The sequence below is a fragment of the Lissotriton vulgaris genome, chromosome 9 (genome assembly GCF_964263255.1).
Source record: "Lissotriton vulgaris chromosome 9, aLisVul1.2, whole genome shotgun sequence".
Classification (NCBI taxonomy): domain Eukaryota; kingdom Metazoa; phylum Chordata; class Amphibia; order Caudata; family Salamandridae; genus Lissotriton; species Lissotriton vulgaris.
The window spans coordinates 83585090-83603779 of record NC_141697.1 but is presented as its reverse complement, the minus strand read 5'-3'; the positions used below and the strand labels follow the sequence as shown (position 1 = coordinate 83603779).

General features: G+C 41.1%; 1 protein-coding gene across 1 annotated transcript in view; it reads right to left on the bottom strand.

Annotated features, from left to right (window-relative positions):
• FNTB (farnesyltransferase, CAAX box, subunit beta) overlaps window positions 1-18690 on the bottom strand; it is a 150602-nt gene that overhangs the window by 115640 nt on the left and 16272 nt on the right. The window contains exons 3-4 of the mRNA XM_086937107.1: window positions 13079-13148; window positions 11848-11939 (exon numbers count right to left, since the gene is read on the bottom strand). Of these exons, the coding sequence (XP_086793233.1) occupies window positions 11848-11939; window positions 13079-13148 (162 nt within the window). The remainder of the gene's footprint in view (window positions 1-11847; window positions 11940-13078; window positions 13149-18690) is intronic.

The window sequence follows — 18690 nt, the reverse complement described above, 5'->3', positions numbered from 1 at the left end:
TCACAGAATGCCCACGTGACCTTTTGGTATTTTGGTTTTTGTTCCAGTTCTCGTGTGGGTAACGAGGGCGTCCTCACGCCATTGTCCTTCTGTCCAACATTGCATGTTTCCTTTGATGCCTATACGAACTACATGCTGAGTGCAAATTTGAAACAGCATATACTGTTTTTAAGGTCAGTCACATGGTTTGCATCATCAGAAGTAATACGATAGTGAGAGCTGTCTTCAAAGTATTGTTTTACAAAGGACTCATATGTTTTTGTGTGTTCCACATGCAAATTACTGTGGGATTAATACGATCTCTTGGAATTGTTGTTACAGTTTTTCCGCAGTTGCATCGTGTCTTCCGCTCATCATTTTGCGATGCTGGGTTTTTCTGTGAGCACATGGTGAGATTTAGAATACATCACATAAATAAGTCGTTTGATGGAGTGTTGTGAAAACACATCATGTAACAGTTTCATTCATTCTTTAGGTGTTTCACGTCGCCAGACCACAGTAAGCTACCTCAAGGCAAAACACAAGTTTGCTCATAGTTCTATTAGGTAAGTAGAGTCAACAGTTTATGATACATAAAAACCCGGTCTCTGGTCCTTGCTTGCGCCTTAAACCTCTTTGTTTCATTTATTTTTTTGTTGGTGTAGATTCGTTTGCGTGAAGACAATAAGTGCCTATTTCCTTAGTATCACACGGTGTCACTGATTCTATCACTATATGGTGTAGGGTGAATGACCACCTATATAATTATAAGATGCCTCTCGATTCTTTTCTTTGAAAATCTTCATGTTGATCCAAGTGTGCATTTTTTTAAATGTTTCCTATTTCTTCCCTACAGATTACCCCTGACGAAGGGACTAGGTGTCCCGAAATGCATTGGGTTCTGTCATTTGGTTTTGTTTAAACAAAGTTTGTACTATTAATATTTCGGAAATGTACACATCATCCATGTAAGCATTATATATGCATAAATACATGAAGAATTAATGTGGAAATGTGAAAAGTGTCACAGTACAATTTCTCATTAAAAATGTGTTTTCATATTGAGTATCACACATCAATTTGTAGTGCATGTTAGAGTTCTAGTCGCCGCCCAGAGACTAAGCCACATTATAAGGTTCACACATAGTATCTTAGACATTACAAACACAAGCAGAATAAACACATTTGGAGATGCTCTTGTTTACATCGTGACAGACACTCTTATAAGACAGCACTCAAAGTGGACCATAATAATAATTATGTTTTAAATCTGCCTCACTATCAAAACTATTTAATTACCTGTACAGAAGTAAGCTCTAAGGGCCACATGTACAAAGGACTTTTGTATTTCTTAATGGGTTGAATCACAATTTTGACCATTAAGAAATGCAAAACTGCCTTTTCCTATGTACAAAGGCTTTTAGGGAATAGCAAAATGTGATTTCTACCCAGATGAAAATGCATTTTTAGCAAATAGAGTTTTCCTATTTACAATTTCTTAACACATGTACAAAGCTTTTCCAAAATGCAAAATGAGCATTTAGGAAATGCAATTACCATTGACTGAAAGTGGATGGTCATCATGTGCAATTTTAAACAAGCATTGGCATAGCCAATAGGTCTCGCCTTTGGGACCTTATAAGTGTTTAGTTTTACAGCACAATATCCTTGGTGCAAGAACTTTAGTGTTTGATCCTGACAAGGAAGACCTGTCTGTACAGCTTAACGTTTTTGTGCCAGGTAAATTACACCTATCAAAATATTGCTCATCCCCTCTATCAAAGCATTTGTTGAACTGTCATAGTAGTTCCTAATTCTTTATCTAGGTGCTAAAATTCAAAACATATTGGCGGTGAGAGGCCTCAGTACAGACTTGCGAACAAAAACCTTACCTGATTGGGTTCAGCACCTATTAGACCTCTAAAAACAAATCTGAACTCTAAAGTAAAGAAATGGCCACATATAAGGTAGTATTATACACCTACATGTAACTTAGTTTAAAATAGGCATGTCTTCACTTTCCAGTCCTAAGCCTGGACTCCGATCTCTTGTCAGCAGAAGCCTGAAGCTGCACTGGCTGCACCTAAGGGAATTACACTTCATACAGGGCAAGATGTTTCAAAGTTGCGTGTGACATTACAAATATCTATGGGTCTGAGCTTGTTTTTATATCAAGAAAAATTGTAATGTGAACTACGAAATCACAAATGCTTCTGGAATAAAGTTAATGTACCGTTTTGTTATGGAAACGGAGGAAAACCTCATCTAAAATAGGTTTAATCCATGATTTTAGTACGTCTAGTGTTAAAATTGTATTTTAAATGCTTGACGCTGGTTTAACATGAATTGGTCTACATGGACCTTTTTGTCAAATGAACTATTATTAAACCGTAAAAGATAGCTGTTCAATCCTTCTAAGCAGTGGGCCAAAATAAAGTAAAGGTGAAGGTAAATAGGCAGACATTTTTGGGCTCCGATAGTCAGAGCCTCATTAAAAACTTCCTGTGGACAAATCTGTGGACAAACCTCATGAAGGAATAAACAGAGATTTGGGTAAGTTGTCTTCCTTCCAAATACATTTAGTCTGCAGGGTTTCTGATTTTTGGGGATAATTTTGCAGGAGCCTAGAGCTTGGGATGCATTTAAGTTTAATAAGATTGAACCTTGAAACAAGGGGAGGTATTTTCCAATAGGTTTAACAGATGGAGGCCTGCAATGGGCTAGAAAATGTTGGTTCCAACCAGAGTGTGGTATTAAGAATCCCACATAAGGCATGTAGCTTGGGATTCCTGTGAGGTTTGCAGGCTTTAAAATGGCGTTGATACTTAGGCCTGTCAGTGACACCACATGAATGAATGATAAAATGTATTGAGCGCGAACGAATGTCCGGAGGCATCTTTGAGCTAAACAGGACAAAAGAGGATTGTGCTAATCTCCTATTTCTGTACAAAGAGCCACGTTTCCAAGGTCCTTCTAAAAACAGAAACCAGGGGAGCGGTTTTAAGTTCCAACAGCATACTGTTCGAGAGTAATTAGGACTGTGGACTTGAAAAAGCTTCTGCCACCCCATGTAATCCGCCAAAAAGCAGGCACCACCAAATTATTGCTAGGGCCAGACTGAAGGATCCTACCAGGGGTGTATTGCCCAAGGTTGTTCCTAAAATTCAAGGGACCTTGTCTGGGGAGGGTCTTGTAGGCCACAAACAAAGCCTTAAAGACAAAGCGTTGTCTAACAGGCAGCCTGGGAAGCTTACAGATGGCCCCTTTGCTGATTGAACTTTGGGACTCTTTAGGAGAAAGCGTGCCGCTGAGCTTTGCAGAGTCTGGAGCTTCTTCGGTGAGCCCATCGGGAGATTTAGGAAAAAACTATTACAATATTCAAGTCTTGTCAATACAAGAGAAATTACCACGGTCTTTAAAGGCTCAAATGTTAGGTATTTCTCAATTTTCTTGCTCAATCTCAGTGAATAAAAGGAAGCAGAAGTGACCTTGTTGACTTCAGCTTCTGCTCGTTATCTAACATTGCCTCAATCATTATTGGACAGCCCTAAACAGAGCCATTGATGGCAGTCTGGTACTCGACCCCAAAGTCGCTCTGCTGGGGGTCAGACTACTGGGGGATCACGAAGTACTCGAACACTTTTTGCTATGGGATTCATGGTGGCAAAGAGAGACATTACCCACGACTGGTGAGATGCAAGAGCCCCGCTCCACACCCCCATCACAGAATGGATTAATGGGATGAACCTATGTACAGCAATGGAGAAACTAGAGCTCAAAGACAGAGGGGGTCCAGAAGAAATATGTCAAGATCTGGAAACTGGGAATTCAATTGGCTGCTATAATGATATAAATCCGAACCTTGTGGCTTGCCTAGGCAAGGGGTTTGGGATATGCACATAGACATGTCTAATGGTAATGATTGAGCTGGAACTCGATGTAGGGACTCCAAGCCTGATGGCACATTGGATCGTTTTTCTTTCTATTCTTAGGTTTGCTGGAAAAACAATACCAAGTGTTTCAAAAACAAATTCATCACTACCATGCCCTCCATAAACCTGGGTTTTCTGGACGACCCCCACCCCTAGCGCATCTTTATATTAAGTCATTCGTCAGTGGGAACAGCTCTTTCCACTCTCTTCAACTAATCACTCCCTTCTGCCACTTTCACCACTGCTGGAAGCATGCAACAGTCCTAGCTATCATGAAAAAACTAAAGCTGGCCCCTTTATTCTGTCTAAAATTAGGTAATTCTGCTTGCTGTTGTATCCTGCCAAGGTCCTGCAAAAACTAATTAATGCCCAGCTATCTAAAATCTAACCAGGTATTTGACCACTCAGTCTATCTTCTGTGCTACTTTCGACACGAAGACTACCTTCAAACAAGTGCGCCTTGCCACACAACGCTCCTTCAGTGAACTGGTACACATAGTATCTTAGACATTATAAGCATAAGACATTAAAAACGCAAGCAACTCAAGCATATCTGGGGACGGTCTTGTCAACATCATGACAGACACTCTTAGAAGGCTGCACTCAAGATCAACCATCAGCACAGAGACTACCTTCATTGCTGCCACAGACGACGTACCCTGCCTTATGGACTAGGGAGCTTTTGTGGCCCTGAGCCAATTAAACCTTTCGGTGGCTTTTGGCACAGTACCTTATGCCATGCTGCTCATACGCCTACACTACTTTTGCGTCCGTCTTACTGCCCTCAAATGACTCCATTCTTTTCTGCTTAAGTGCGCTCAACTGGTATGATTTGCTGCTTTCAATCCCACTATTTCAATGTTACCCGTGGATATTCCCTCCACAAGAATCTTCTCTGAGCCCTATTCTTCTTAATCTTGACCTAACCTCTCAGCATCAATTATCAGATTGAGCAGCTTTGAGGTTGTATCCTATTCCACAGACAGGCAACGCATCATCTCCATTTCGGACGGCCGTCGCACTACACAATCCAAATTTAACACTTGTATGCTATAGGTTGCCAGTTGGTTGCCGGCTCGCCGGGGTCTTGAGTCCTAAAAATATCCATGGACTCGAAGATTCTCGCTCTGGTGCCTACTCGACTCACGGGTTCACACTCTGCGACTCTGGGCAATAGCTTGCTTAATCTCCACAACGGCCCCTGGCGGCGGGATGCCCTGCTTTCACCTTGCGGATATCCTGCCGGGGTTATCTCACAGGGTAATACCAGGACGGGTTCCCTAAGCAAGCGCTTAGAAACTGCTCAGTGATTTGCGCTATATAAATTCCTGTACATTTACATTTACATAAAATTAAACTGCGAAAAGAACCAGGTGCTTCTGGTCAGACATAGCACTACACACTGGTCTAGAACCTGGTAGCCCAGAGAATTGACTCCTAAAACCCACCGTGGTAACATCAGCTAAGAACCTTGGTCTAATAATCAAATTTCAATTGTTTCAGTGACTTGCCTTTGCATTCTTAAGTTTTTTCATAAAACCTTCTCTTGGCTGCTCATTCAAAGTAGCAAGACTGTTACACAAGCCCCTATCACCAGTAGACTAGCATGTGGCAATGCCTTCTATGGTCGCATAGCTCACAACCTGATTAAGAGGCTACATGGAGTAAATTAAAATGAGCGGCCAGACTGATACTGAACTACCAGCATGGTCAACAATTACCCTTCATCTTTGGGCCTTTACTAGCTACAGGTGCACAAACATGCTGTCTAAAAAGAATTTGGTCACACAATCCAAGCCCGCAACAACATCAGCCCTAGCTATCTTAAGTACAGAGTCTCCTATCAGAATCACACAGGCTCATTCCATCTCTCCTACTCCATTAAGTCCACACCACTCGGATCAGCAACTTGAGGGTGCTCTGTTTCCTGCTTAGCAACCAAGCACTTGAACAACTTCCATTCACACTACATCTGCCACCTCATTCCAAGAATTCAGAAAGACTAAAAACCTGGAACTCTAAATTTCCGGATTCTTTTCTGCATCTTCGACAATGCAGTAATCTCCGAGCAAATTCCAATAATATAGCACAACAAACATCAATCGACATGTGCATACAAGAGGAAAGTCATAGACGTGCCTCTTTTAGCAGACAGTGGCCTATTTCCTGTTTTAAATATGGTAGTCGCAACCCAGACTCCTATTTCAAAATTGTATGTATTTGTGTGGTAATACACAGCACAAACACAGCCATACAAATTGCTGTTCAGGGTTCACACAGTCGACGTCAACATCCGATAGACAGTGCAGCTGGTTTCTAAGAGAGAAAGTGAACAGTGACTCAATCTTTATTTAGTGTACTAAAAGGATGGGTGTCTTCAGCTCTTTCCTAAATAATTGGTCCCTTGGTGAAAGCTGCAAGGAGGTCCAACTGAAAGGCACTTGCTACGTTTTGAACATGCCAGGTTGGACATGTAAGGAGGAGGCTAGAAATCAAAGACATAAAGACAGAGTATTTTTTGCTCCAGACTTGTAGGTTATGAATACGAAGAAACACTTCAAATCGCTAAACAGGCTACTTGGGTGAGCGGCACGTCAGAAACTGGCTAAACCATGGGAGACCATAGAGAAAGCTCAAGACGGCAAAATGGATAGCCCTCAGATGGCAAGAATGGTAACTTTGTAAGTTCACTGTAAATTGCGACCCATGCCTGTTTGGAATGCAACAAACAACAAAATATATCTACAGGACCGCTTGCAAAAGTACATATGGATACTTGACTTTTGAAGTATGAAACAAATCACACAACTTCAGTTGAAACTTATTTTTAACCAATGATGCACTGAGTGGACTTGTCTACATTTTAAGCTCAACAACACGATATGGCATGCAAATGAAATTCAAAGCATAGAGTATTTAGAAATGAATGAGTGAATTAGTCAATTTACTACCTGACATTTGTGTTATGCAGGCTTGGGGAGGTTGTGGACAAGTGAGAGGAGATTATCAGGAGTGTTAGTCCTAAATACGGGCGGAAGAGCATGTGAACATGCTTCACCTTGAAGGTAGCCTCACTCCTATCCATTTGAGGCTGCTTGATGTAGGGTCATGGTGAAGACTGCCCTCCATTACTCTGCTATGTTCAAAATGAGGTGCAGCGTTAACAGCACTGGGGCTCCAGAAGAAATGACTTACTTACCTGCAACTCTAGTTCTCTGCACCATTACCCAACCTAAGTTGAGATCTATTTTCTAGTTTCTCAAACGGAGAGGCAAATTTATTTCTTAGGATATCCTTCAGGGTTAAAGAAGCTCCAGCGCTAGTCTGACACAATAAAAATTAGATAATTAAACATAATGAGCCCGACTGTGCACACAGATGTTAGGTTACATGTATTTACTCACGGTCCACAGAACTAGTACATTATAGTTAGGCTTTCCTGTTTTCAGTTTCTATTTTTGGTAAATTCTGGTGGGGTTTTTTCAGTGTTTTCAAGTGATTTTAATACTTTAAAAAACAGTGGTTATCAGTGGTTACACATTTTCGCGCCATTAAAAACAGAAACAGTGTTTTTCCGATGCTTTGCTTTTATTATTGCTTGCTTACTGCACTGATACTGTATGTACAGTGTATATGAGATCCAAATACATTTTTGTCAACCAAACTTATTGTAGTACACCATACAATACTTCTTCAGTGAGACTTTTGTCATGCGCGCTCGCTCCTTCCTTCCCATGTAAACTTTTTCTGTGAAAAGGCCCTCTAAAAATTGGCACTTGAGGGGCAACGCCAAAACAGCCTGTACACAATTTGCTAACTCTGACCACTGACATAGCTTTCCATGCCAATCAGCCGTGGTCCGTGCAGGGAACAGTGGTGGAGCAGAGTAAGGGGGGGATTTCGAACTCCCACGATGATGATGGAAGACTCTTAGTCATGCACCTGCAGAGAGGAGATGACCCCATTCATGTAATTAACATATATGGCCCGAACACCGACGTACCCGAGTTCTGGGAGAAGGTCTCCAATAATCTCAAGAGCTTCCCTCAGGAAGATCTCATCATAGTTGGAGGGGACTTCAACTTGCCGTTAGACCTTCACATAGACTGCCAATCTAAAAGGAAAATATCAACCCTCTCGCTCACACGAGATCCTCCAAAAAATATGCTCCAAGTTAAACCTAAGGGACTCATGGCGTCTCCAACATCCAGACGCAAGAGACTACACATTTTACTCTCCCCCTCATAACTCCTACTCTAGGATCGACAACCTACTCTCAGGTTCATTCACACTCCTCATAGACAAAATAGACATAGCTCCCAAACTAGTCTCCAATCATTCCTGCATCAGCGCCAAACTCGGAGGTACCCATACCATTCTATCCCCAAAAAGATGGCGGTTCAACAATGACATACTCTCTGACCCAGCAAACAAAATAAAGATTGAATCCGCAATTAAGAAATACATTGCACTAAATGACCTCCCTGAAACAAGCACATCCACTTTATGAGATGCACTTAAAGCGACTATTAAAGGTGTCATTATCTGTATTAAAGCGCAGTTCAATAAAAAACTAAACCAAGAACTTGATTCGCTAGAGGAAGAAATCAAGTCTCTCGAAATAATTCACTCTGAAAATGTAGATAATTAAGACACCCTCGATCTTTTGATTAAGAAGGAAGACGAATACAATCAAATAGTGAGTAAACGCACTGGTGTGTGGATTAATAAATTCAAGGCACTTAAACTATGTGAGGGGAATAAGGCATGCAAACTGCTGGCATCATACCTCAAACACAAACAGAAACTATTTACCATTTCCTCGATTAAGGACTCCCAAGAACATCGTCAAAACCAAACAAAACGAGCTACTGAGAGCATTCCAAACCTACGAGGATCTATACAAAAATAAACAAACAATAGATCCTGAGAGCTGCACTAAATATCTAGAGTCACTGAACCTACCAAAACTAACACAAACTGATAGCTCAGCGCTAGGGACCCCCTTTCTAAAAAATAACTCTCAATCTCCATTAAATCCCTCAAAAACAATAAAGCCCCAGGCCCAGACGGCTTTTTGGCCTCCTTTTACAAAGAGTTTGATGGGTCACTAAAGCCTACCTTACTAAAATTATTCAACTCGATAGCTAAAGAGGGCTGTGTATTCAATTCAATGGGTGAAGCCAATATCATTGTCATTCACAAAGAAGGGAAAGACCCCCTTTTAACAAAAACAATTAAAGACCAATCTCGCTTATCAACCTGGATTGCAAGCTCTATGCAAAAATCCTAGCTAATAGACTAAATGCGATCCTTCCAAAATTCCTTAAGTTATCGCATGCCTAATGACAATACGCGATTACTTTGCATTTCTTAGAAAAATCTAAGATAACGGCAGTCCCCTCTGTTGCCATTACCCTGGACACAGAAAAAGCGTTTGACAGGGTATCATGGTCATTCTTAAAGCAATGCATGTCATCTTTTAATCTTGGTGAGGCATATATCAATATGGTGCTCGCACTATACTCACAACCTACTGTCCGAATAGCTATTAACGGAACCTTGTCTGAGTCATTTTATTTAGAACAGGGCACCAGGCAGGGCTGCCCTCTCTCTCCTGCATGGTTTCTTTTGGCCCTAGAACCACTAATCACGAATATCAAACGCAATGAAGACATAAGGGGAGTAACAGTCAGTGAAACCAAAGTGATGCTGGCCGCTTACGCGGATGATATCCTGGTGGTTACAGAGAACTCGAGTGACTCAATCAAGGCACTCATGTTCACCAGAGAAAGATACTCAAGACATTCCGGATACAAATTAAACTGAGACAAGTCGAAGTCAAACCTCTGAACATCCTTGGTACCAGAGATATGTTAGGTGATTCTGGCCTTGCATGGCAACCTGGATACATTAAGTAGTTAGGGATTGAATTCAGTAGCACAATACTAGAGACGCTCCAGGGTAAAAAAATTTGCACCCTAGAGAAAATTCAAAATCTTCTTGACGCATGGTCCCCAAGATTTATAACATGGTCGGGTAGGGTTGAGGCCATCTAAATGATGATCTCTTCCCTAGTAAACTATTTAATTACTATGCTCCCCCTCACTTTAACTGAGGACTTCCGCCATAAACTCGACATCTTACTCTCCAAATTTTTATGGCAAGGGAAGAAAGCGAGAATTAGCACGAAAAAACTCAGACTAGATAAATCACTAGGTGGGGTCAACCTCGCCGACTTTAGACTTTACCAGACGGCTTTTCTAGCAAAACAAGGCTCATACTGGCTCGTGCCATCAGAAGATTACACCCCTGTATGGCTCGACATTGAGAAATCAATTATCATGAATCTCTCCCCAGCGGCCCTTCTGACCGCAAATCTTACGGTGTCACCTGCTCAAAGCCCTTATTCAAGAACACAAAATATGCCCTGTTGAAGATTGATAAACTACTAGACACTAGCCTTAAAACCTCTAATCTTCAATCACTATGGAACAATCATAAAATACTTTATAAAGGGAACCCTCTGCACAAAGACTCCTGGGTTAACAAGGGTATCTTTTTCTCCCAGCAACTCTTCAATGGTGCCTACCCTCTTTCGTTCAAAGAAATACATGCTAAATACAATCTGAACCCAATTGAATTCTATAACTTCTTAAAAATAAAATCAGCATTAACTAAAGTGAAACTATCTCTCCTCTCCCCTTCCCTCCCGAGCGATTTATCAAAACTACATAAGTTAGGTCACCAGGTCTCCTGGACTTACAAGCTGATACGCCCTCAACAGTCCACCCTCAATTTGAAGTTGATAGCCTTCTGGGAATCGCACTCCTCCTCCCCAATCTCGGAGATAGATTGGTCCAAATCTTGGGTCTCCACCTTGAGAAACAAAATCAGCCCAGTACTTTCCCAGACAAAGTTTTGATTATTGCATAAGGCCGACTGGACACCAGGCCAACTCCACTCTCACAAAATTAGGGAGGATCCCATCTGTTGGAATTGCAAAGATAAAACAGGTGACCTAGATCATTTACTACTCCAGTGCGATTGTGTGGTACCCTTTTGGGATAAGGTCTTCAAATTCATATCTAATCTCTTCTCCTACTCCCGTAGTAGAGATCTTTCGTCACTAGCTTTTGGTTTCCTTAGAGCAGAATTGCTGAATGAAAAAGATAGGACGCTCCTAGACCTACTCCTAATAGCAGCGGTTAAGGTTATACTCATCAATTAAAGACACACGCAAAGCCTCCTATAATTGCTGGTTAAACTGGATCACCAATCTAAGAGGGGCAGATAATGTAACTCTCCAGAACTCGCCGTGGAAATCTTCTACCAAGCATACGGACACTCTTGATCTATACCTCAGCTCACACAAACTGCATGAATGACACCAAACACGCTAAGCCAATCATCTCGTAAGGTCTGTCAATTACATCAGGGTCCATTGGCTAAGAAAGTTACCTCAGTCGTCCACTCCCTGTGCTAGAACTCTTCCTGCTGCGCATTTGCTCACATCTCTTGTCATCATTAACCTGCTCAGTCGCCTTCTTACAATTCCACTTGACACTACATATGTTTAAAATTTATTAAATTGTGATTTATTGCTGTACCAACTAGCACATTGATGTAATCTGCTTTGTCATTGTAAATATTATTTTCTTCTGTGATTAATTTTGTATGCATTTTCCGTCTGTCCTTTATTTGATATATTGTAGATACTGCTCCATCTGGAATCAACCAATAAAAAACTTTTTGAAATTAAAATGTTCTTTTTTTTTTTTAAACTGAGAAAAGAGGGCGAATACGTGCCCGGTAGAGTAGAACTTTAAACAGACGCAACTTCCGCTTAACATTCAAGGTACAAAGTTAAGGCAAATTAGTTTGAGTAATTCACATTAATACATTGTGCAAATCATTTCTAAGGAATAGGACTTACTCTGAAGCGGCAGACTCAGAAATGGGTTCATCTAGTAGTGCCAAGCTGTGCAAGATCCAATAGCACAACCAGGGACGGCTGGCATCTAGACACTGAGACAATAGAAAAACACAGCCTTTGTGTTACTTCAGGGGTTTCATAATACTGCATTTGTTACACTCTAGCAGGCAAACAGGGAACGCATTGACTGAAAATATTCATGAATGGACTGGCTTTATGTTGCGACACTCAGGAATATGTTAGGGCAGCAATGGAAATGCATTAAAAAGAGAAAAGGCGAGAATCACAAAGCACTTGATTATGAGAGAGAATTATTCAGATGAAAGAGGAAAATGCAAATGTCCTGGTGTGGGTGGAAAGATAAAAAAATGCAACTGTAGCTGACAGCTTTAGCAAAACGAGACCATATTCTTAATATTTCTAGCCAACAGCTGAGACAAAAATTCTAAGCAGCATGGTGAAATGTAAGTATTTCCATGCTTTACCAAGCATGAAAAAGCTTAATAAACTCATGACTAATGCTTTAGATGGCATGTGAATTGCAACTAGGGTCGTTGCGGAGGAAAGATCATTAGGGACCAATCGAGTGGAAAAGGAAATGGAGTCGAATATTAAGATAGTGAGTGTGTCTGCCATAACAATATGCAGAGAGAACAGCACAGGAGGGATTGTCAGAGGGATGCAGCATACATTTACCATGCACACAAGAAACTTTCAACATAAAGAAGAGCTTCTGAAGGGATACATAGCATACAATGTATATTTTACATTCACAACTGTACACAGATTAGTCACTGCCGTATTAAAACGAACTTGTAAGTGCTTTACTATAGCTTTATAGCAATTTGCTGTGGGCAATACAGGTTATTAAAGGCCCTGAACCAGAGTAATAGGCCCGTGCAGCAGGCCTTTAACAATCGGTATAGCCCGAGGGAGAAAGGCTACAAGTCTATTAGAACATTGCACCCATTAAGGGTAGAATGTTCTAAAATATAAAGGGAGAAACATGAAGACAAACATGGTAATGTTGGAGTTCCAGGTTTATTCCAGCCATTATAAGCGCAGAGCTACTCCATTGTCTTCAATGCAGCGCTCAACATTCCAAAGTTATAATAAAAGTATAGGACAGAATTTAAATTCGAAAGTTCTGTAGAGAGGAAAAGTGGTATTTGTGGGGAGTCGATCTACTTGTGCTTGGAAAAATGGAGCTGGGAAGGTACAAGAAACCAACCTCATAGTCAGGCAAATGCTTCAGCCCTCTCTTTAGATAGTGGAAATGTTTCTCTCTGGCCAAAGTAAGTCTAAAATAAAAGAAACATTATCAGAAATGTAAGAAAAATTGAATATTCTCATTACTTCAAGGAAAAGAATTTGGATTCATTTATTGATGAAACAGATCAACAAGAAATATTTTACAATTTATGAGCATGTGATACATGAATACAGGCTCGAAAATGTGAACACACCAGAATAGGAGGGGGAGGTGTGAGAGAAGTATAATCAAGTGAGTGTTGCAAGATAGCATATCTTATGGATGCTACACGCAGCAGTTCATAATATACAGATAATAGGACTGCATAACAAATTTATACATACATTTTCTGAAATGTGATTTTAAGGTAGACGCAACAGCACAATAAAATAGTACAGATATTCACATGCGGAACAGAACTTGTGTGTTAAAGCAGTGAGAAATAATAAATACAAGGACGAAACTATGAAAAATAAGATTTCGGTCTTCTGGAAAAAGTTACTTTTAAGTCTAATTGACACAATATTGACTCTAGATCAATAGGCCCTCAATTGTAAAAAACACAGCCATTCTGAGATTAAAAAAGCGATACTTTAATGCCAATGCTCTTTAACATCTATAGTACTACTCAGTATTCTCTTCAAAAAGGAGGGTATGACAATCGCTCAATACACTAATGATGATACACAGTTATCCCTAAGCATCTTATTATTTCAAAACGCATGTAGCTTAAAAAAAAAAAAAAAGTTCAAAAATGGATGCATCATATTTTTGTCCGAAACAGACGCCTGGAAAAAAACTACACATAACCAATGAAATCCAAAAACAGGTCAACTCTGTGGTTTATTGCTTTTATGCCGGCTTTCTCATTATTCTGTTAATGAATGTTATGTTCCTGCCTAGCGCAGTTTGTCAAGGGTGCATGATAGTCGGTACAAGTGGTCCCGGCCTTCAGGTTTGATTTTGAATTCTGCTCACTTTTGCTATTTGTAGGTTCAGTGTTTAAGGCCACACCCCTTTCTTACAGAGGCATTTTTTAAAAACATTAATGCACGGGTGGAAGTTCGTTCTGGCCCTCACTTGCTGTTCCAGCAAACTCCTCGAATCTGGAAACCCACCGATAAATGAACTGTGTGCTTTCTTTTCCCTGTACTCCGACTCTACAAGATGTGCCTGGCTCCTCGCAGTGGATGCGCTTTGTGTTTCATTCCTTTATTGACTGATTCTCTTGTTATTCTTTTCATTAAATCATGTTTATGCAAGACCAGTGCTAGGGACCCTGCCTCTCAAACTTCAGCTTCCGTCTGTAAATCCTTATTCACAGTTTGTTCTCCGTGCACTCAACCTTCAAGTAAGCGTTGCCCTCACTGCCATTTTTCCTTCTCTCCAGATCTCTATGCTCGCTCCTACCACCGCAGGACAGTCTCTCTGCCCAGCAGACGCACATGGCGTCTCAGCCTCTACCGCCACAAACCACTTCCTTATTAGCATATGATCACCACCTGATCACTAGCTCAATAGTTATGATTTTATCTCACTGCGTTATCCGGATTTTATTTCCTGGCTGCTTGAATGAAGCCTCTGCACCGGACATAGCCTCTTCTAATGATTCTATCCATCATATTCAACATTTGGATATGGGAGGTGGCAATATGGATCCTTCTATACCTGCACCATCCTACCTACTTCACAATCTCTATATGGTGAAATCTTGTTTTCTCAACATCCATCTTACTGACACCACCTGCTACTAGGGTGCTTTGAACTATCGCCCTTCTTATCCCAAAACAGACTTTCCTAAGATGCTTCCAGACTTTTAGCCCCTTTCATTCTTAAATACTCTAACTTCCTGCTTATGTACATCTTGAGGACCCCTGCTCCCCCGACATTTGCTTCCTCATCAGTTCACTGGAGGTAAATTGTGTCTCACTTAAATCCACACTTCCAATGCACAGGTCCAGCTTATCTTTTTCCAAATTGGGAGATCTCTACCTTGCCAACATTTCCGTTAACCTGGACTGCCTGTTCATTTTACTCCCTCTAATGCACTAGTACAAACAATCCCTTTCACCCTAAGCCTTTACTCCACTGTCATCATCCCTGGAAAAGGATCACTCCAGTTAATCCTTCATTAGTCAGGGACTACTGCAAATCATTACAATATATAAGATGTGTGTCTCTACTGTAACTGCCTATCAATAAAAAAAAATATCACCCAATATAAGAAGCCTTCTCCTCCTACTACACCAAGAAAGCAATGCAACTAGTAACTCCTCCTACACATTTTTTTCTTATAGTCAAAGCTCTCCTCTCCCTCTACATCCAGCCTGCAACTATGGGATTCCAGCTTCTGTGGAACAGTGTCATGATATTTTATCCATGGATAACTTGCTGCGTCTTCTGGTAACACTCCCCTCTACATATTCTTCCAGAGGACGAGCTACTCACAACTTAGGGAAAACAAATCTGACTCACCACTCCAGCTGTGTACTACTGGCATTATGTCGAACGTCCCAGAAGTAATCGGTCTCTCACTCACAACCTAAATCATTTTATCATGTGTTCTGCAATCATCCCAGATAGACTGAAACACACTCAAATTATCTCCCTGTTTAAAACCGCATCAGCGGATCAAAAAGCCCTCAAAAATGAATATTTAAAATCTCTCCTTCCTTTCCTATCAAAGAATCTGGAAAGAGCCATAAACAAGCAACTTTCTTCTTTTCTTGAAGCCAACCACCTCCTGTTACATTCCAAGTCTGTCTCTTGTCTGCACCATAACACAGGAAGGATGAGAGACTCAAAGTGTGGACAAATGGAGTGTTCTTTAATGTAAATACTGGGATCCATTTGCTCTGCTTTAACTACCGTCGACAAAGCTATTTTTCCATCTAGAAAAGAAGAACAGACTTGCCTCATCCAGAGCATTCTACCATAAAAATAAAACTTTTAATGTAATCAATTAATGTCTCAGTGCATGGTTTAAACCCCCCCGTTGATAGCTCAGGATGCCTACTTTTAAACCCATCAAATCTGAGGAATTGTCCCAGGTATTGACAGCCGTTAACTCAAGTGCCCCTTTGATCCTGCATCTCCCGCTGTCCTGGAGAGAGAAATAGCAGTTCCATTACCAGAGCCTTGTAACCTACTCAACAGATCTTTCAAGGTTGGGTCCCCCAGCGTTGGAAACATCCAACAATAGTTCCACTTTAAAAAAAAAACACCTTAGCACTGGGACACTTCGGCCGACGTAACTAGGCGCTCTATAACTCATTTTATTATCATCAGTGCATGACAAGAACCTTAAATTCAAACACAAAGTTAGGATGAGAAGAGTGACCAAATGATCAACCAAACCATCAAAAGAAGGAACCCATACAATGTCTTCAAAGACCACCAAATCAAAGGGTGCTCATTTGAAGAGGATTATCTGGTAGTGTAGTGGCAGCCCACAAGTTAAGATTTTCTAAAGACCCCTAGGTCTCCAGTTTCACCTTCCTTCCGAAGAAGGACATGGCAGAGTCAAAACAAGATTACTAGCCTGGGTTAACAGACTAGGCATTAAGTATTTAGAACAATTATGCATGCCTTTTGCATACAATATGCTTCTGAGCAAATAATATCCAACTTGCAAAATATATGCTTAATAGACATTTCCATAAATCTAAGATAAGAGTGCCATTTTTTATGTATTTACCCTGCTTACAAGTTAAATAGTAATGCAGAAACAATCCGTCCAATTTCAATATTACAAGAATAAAGACCAAACAGATCCATTTGAGCTTTATTAATTAAGAAGCGAAAACAGGTTACAATGTGCTCAGAGCTTCAGATGCCAACATGAAAATCTAGACCATAACGCACAATATTGTTTCATGTTGTGTATCATGTGACAATTTTTCCATAAATTTCACTGTGTGGGAAATTTATTGGACGATTTAAATCGATTGCTCTTCTCTGAGTTCTTTGGGGATAAAATATCTCATTTTAAGGTTTCTGACCAGATGACATTAAATTCACATCATTGATATATTATTTTGATTCGATGTAAATAGTACTATAACTACAAGACTGTATTTTATTGACTTGAAAACAAGATTAGGACACAGTCAAATAGTTGTAAATTTACTAATGTTAATTGAGATTTGCAGAATAAAAGTTACCAGCTGACAAAGGAGTGCAAACTAGTCACCCTATGAGGTAATGCACATCAATGCCGTAGGACCATATTTATTTGCAAAGCAGTACCTAGGTACATACAAAATTGGGGGTCACCAGCAACTTGAACCTGAAATGAAATGTATAACGCGCAACTAAGCCCGTGGGCATCAAGGCGCCTAACAAAGAAAATCAAAAAAGGCAGAACCAAAGCTAAGGATAGGCTATGGCAAATAGCCAGGTCTTAAGGGCCTTTCTAAAGGCTTGCTTTGAGGGAAGGCTTTTAATATCAGACGGCAGAGAGTTCCACAATCTTGGGGCCAAAGTTGAGAAGGCTCTGCCACCCCACCTAGCTCTACGGACACGGGGGATTGATAGCAAGACTTCATTGGCCGAGCGCAGGGATCTGGAGGGGGTGTATGGATTTAACAGATCCCTTAGGCCTCCTGACTTATTCGTGGCCAGGGCCCCATAGATCAGACAGAGGGACTTAAATGAAATCTTGGCCTCAATTGGAAGCCAATGCAATGCTTTCCTGGCAGCCGTAGCAGAGGCCCGCCTAGGAAGATCTAACACAAACTTCGCGGCAGCATTCTGCACCATTTGGAGTCGCATTATAAGACTCTTGTTAATGCCAAGGTATAAGGCATTGCAATAATCTAGTCTTGAGCCTATTAATGCTACTACTATCTGCTTTCTGGCTTGAGGGGACAGGTAATGTTTTATTTTCCTCAGGATGTTTATTATGCCCCAGCAGGTGGAAATAGTCCTACTCACTTGCTGGCCCAGCCCCAAATAAGGGTCAATCATGACTCCTAGGTTCCTAGCCAAAGCAGTGGGTGTAGGGCACACTCCCAGAGATGAAGGCCACCATTCCGCCGACCAGATTTCCTCCTTGCCTCCGAACACCAGAATTTCTGTCTTCTCGCCGTTGAGCTTCAATGAATTGCAAATCATCCATTGAGCCACTGCCTCCATACAGTGTCTAAAATTGGAGGCAGCCGAGATGACAGGTTGGGCGAGAGACATCAATATCTGCGTGTCGTCGGCATAGGAGACTACCTCCATCCCATAAGATCTAATAAGCCTGGCAAGTGGGGTCACATAGATGTTGAAAAGGGTCGGACTTAATGCCGACCCCTGAGGGACCCCACACTGCACAGGAAGGGATGGAGATAGGAACTCCCCCAGCTTAACTCTGTTCCCTCTGGCCAAGAAAGGAGGATAGCAAACTAAGTGCAGGCCCCTCAACCCCTATCTCCCTCAGGCGAGATGTTAACACTGAGGGAGACAGGGTATCAAACGCAGCCGTAAGGTCTAACAGGATAAGGAGAGTGGTCTGCAGTGTTTAAAGCGAGATCCCAAACTATAATGACAAGGACAGAGAACCACATTTCTGCCATAGAAAAAAGGTTACACTCAAACAAGAAGAA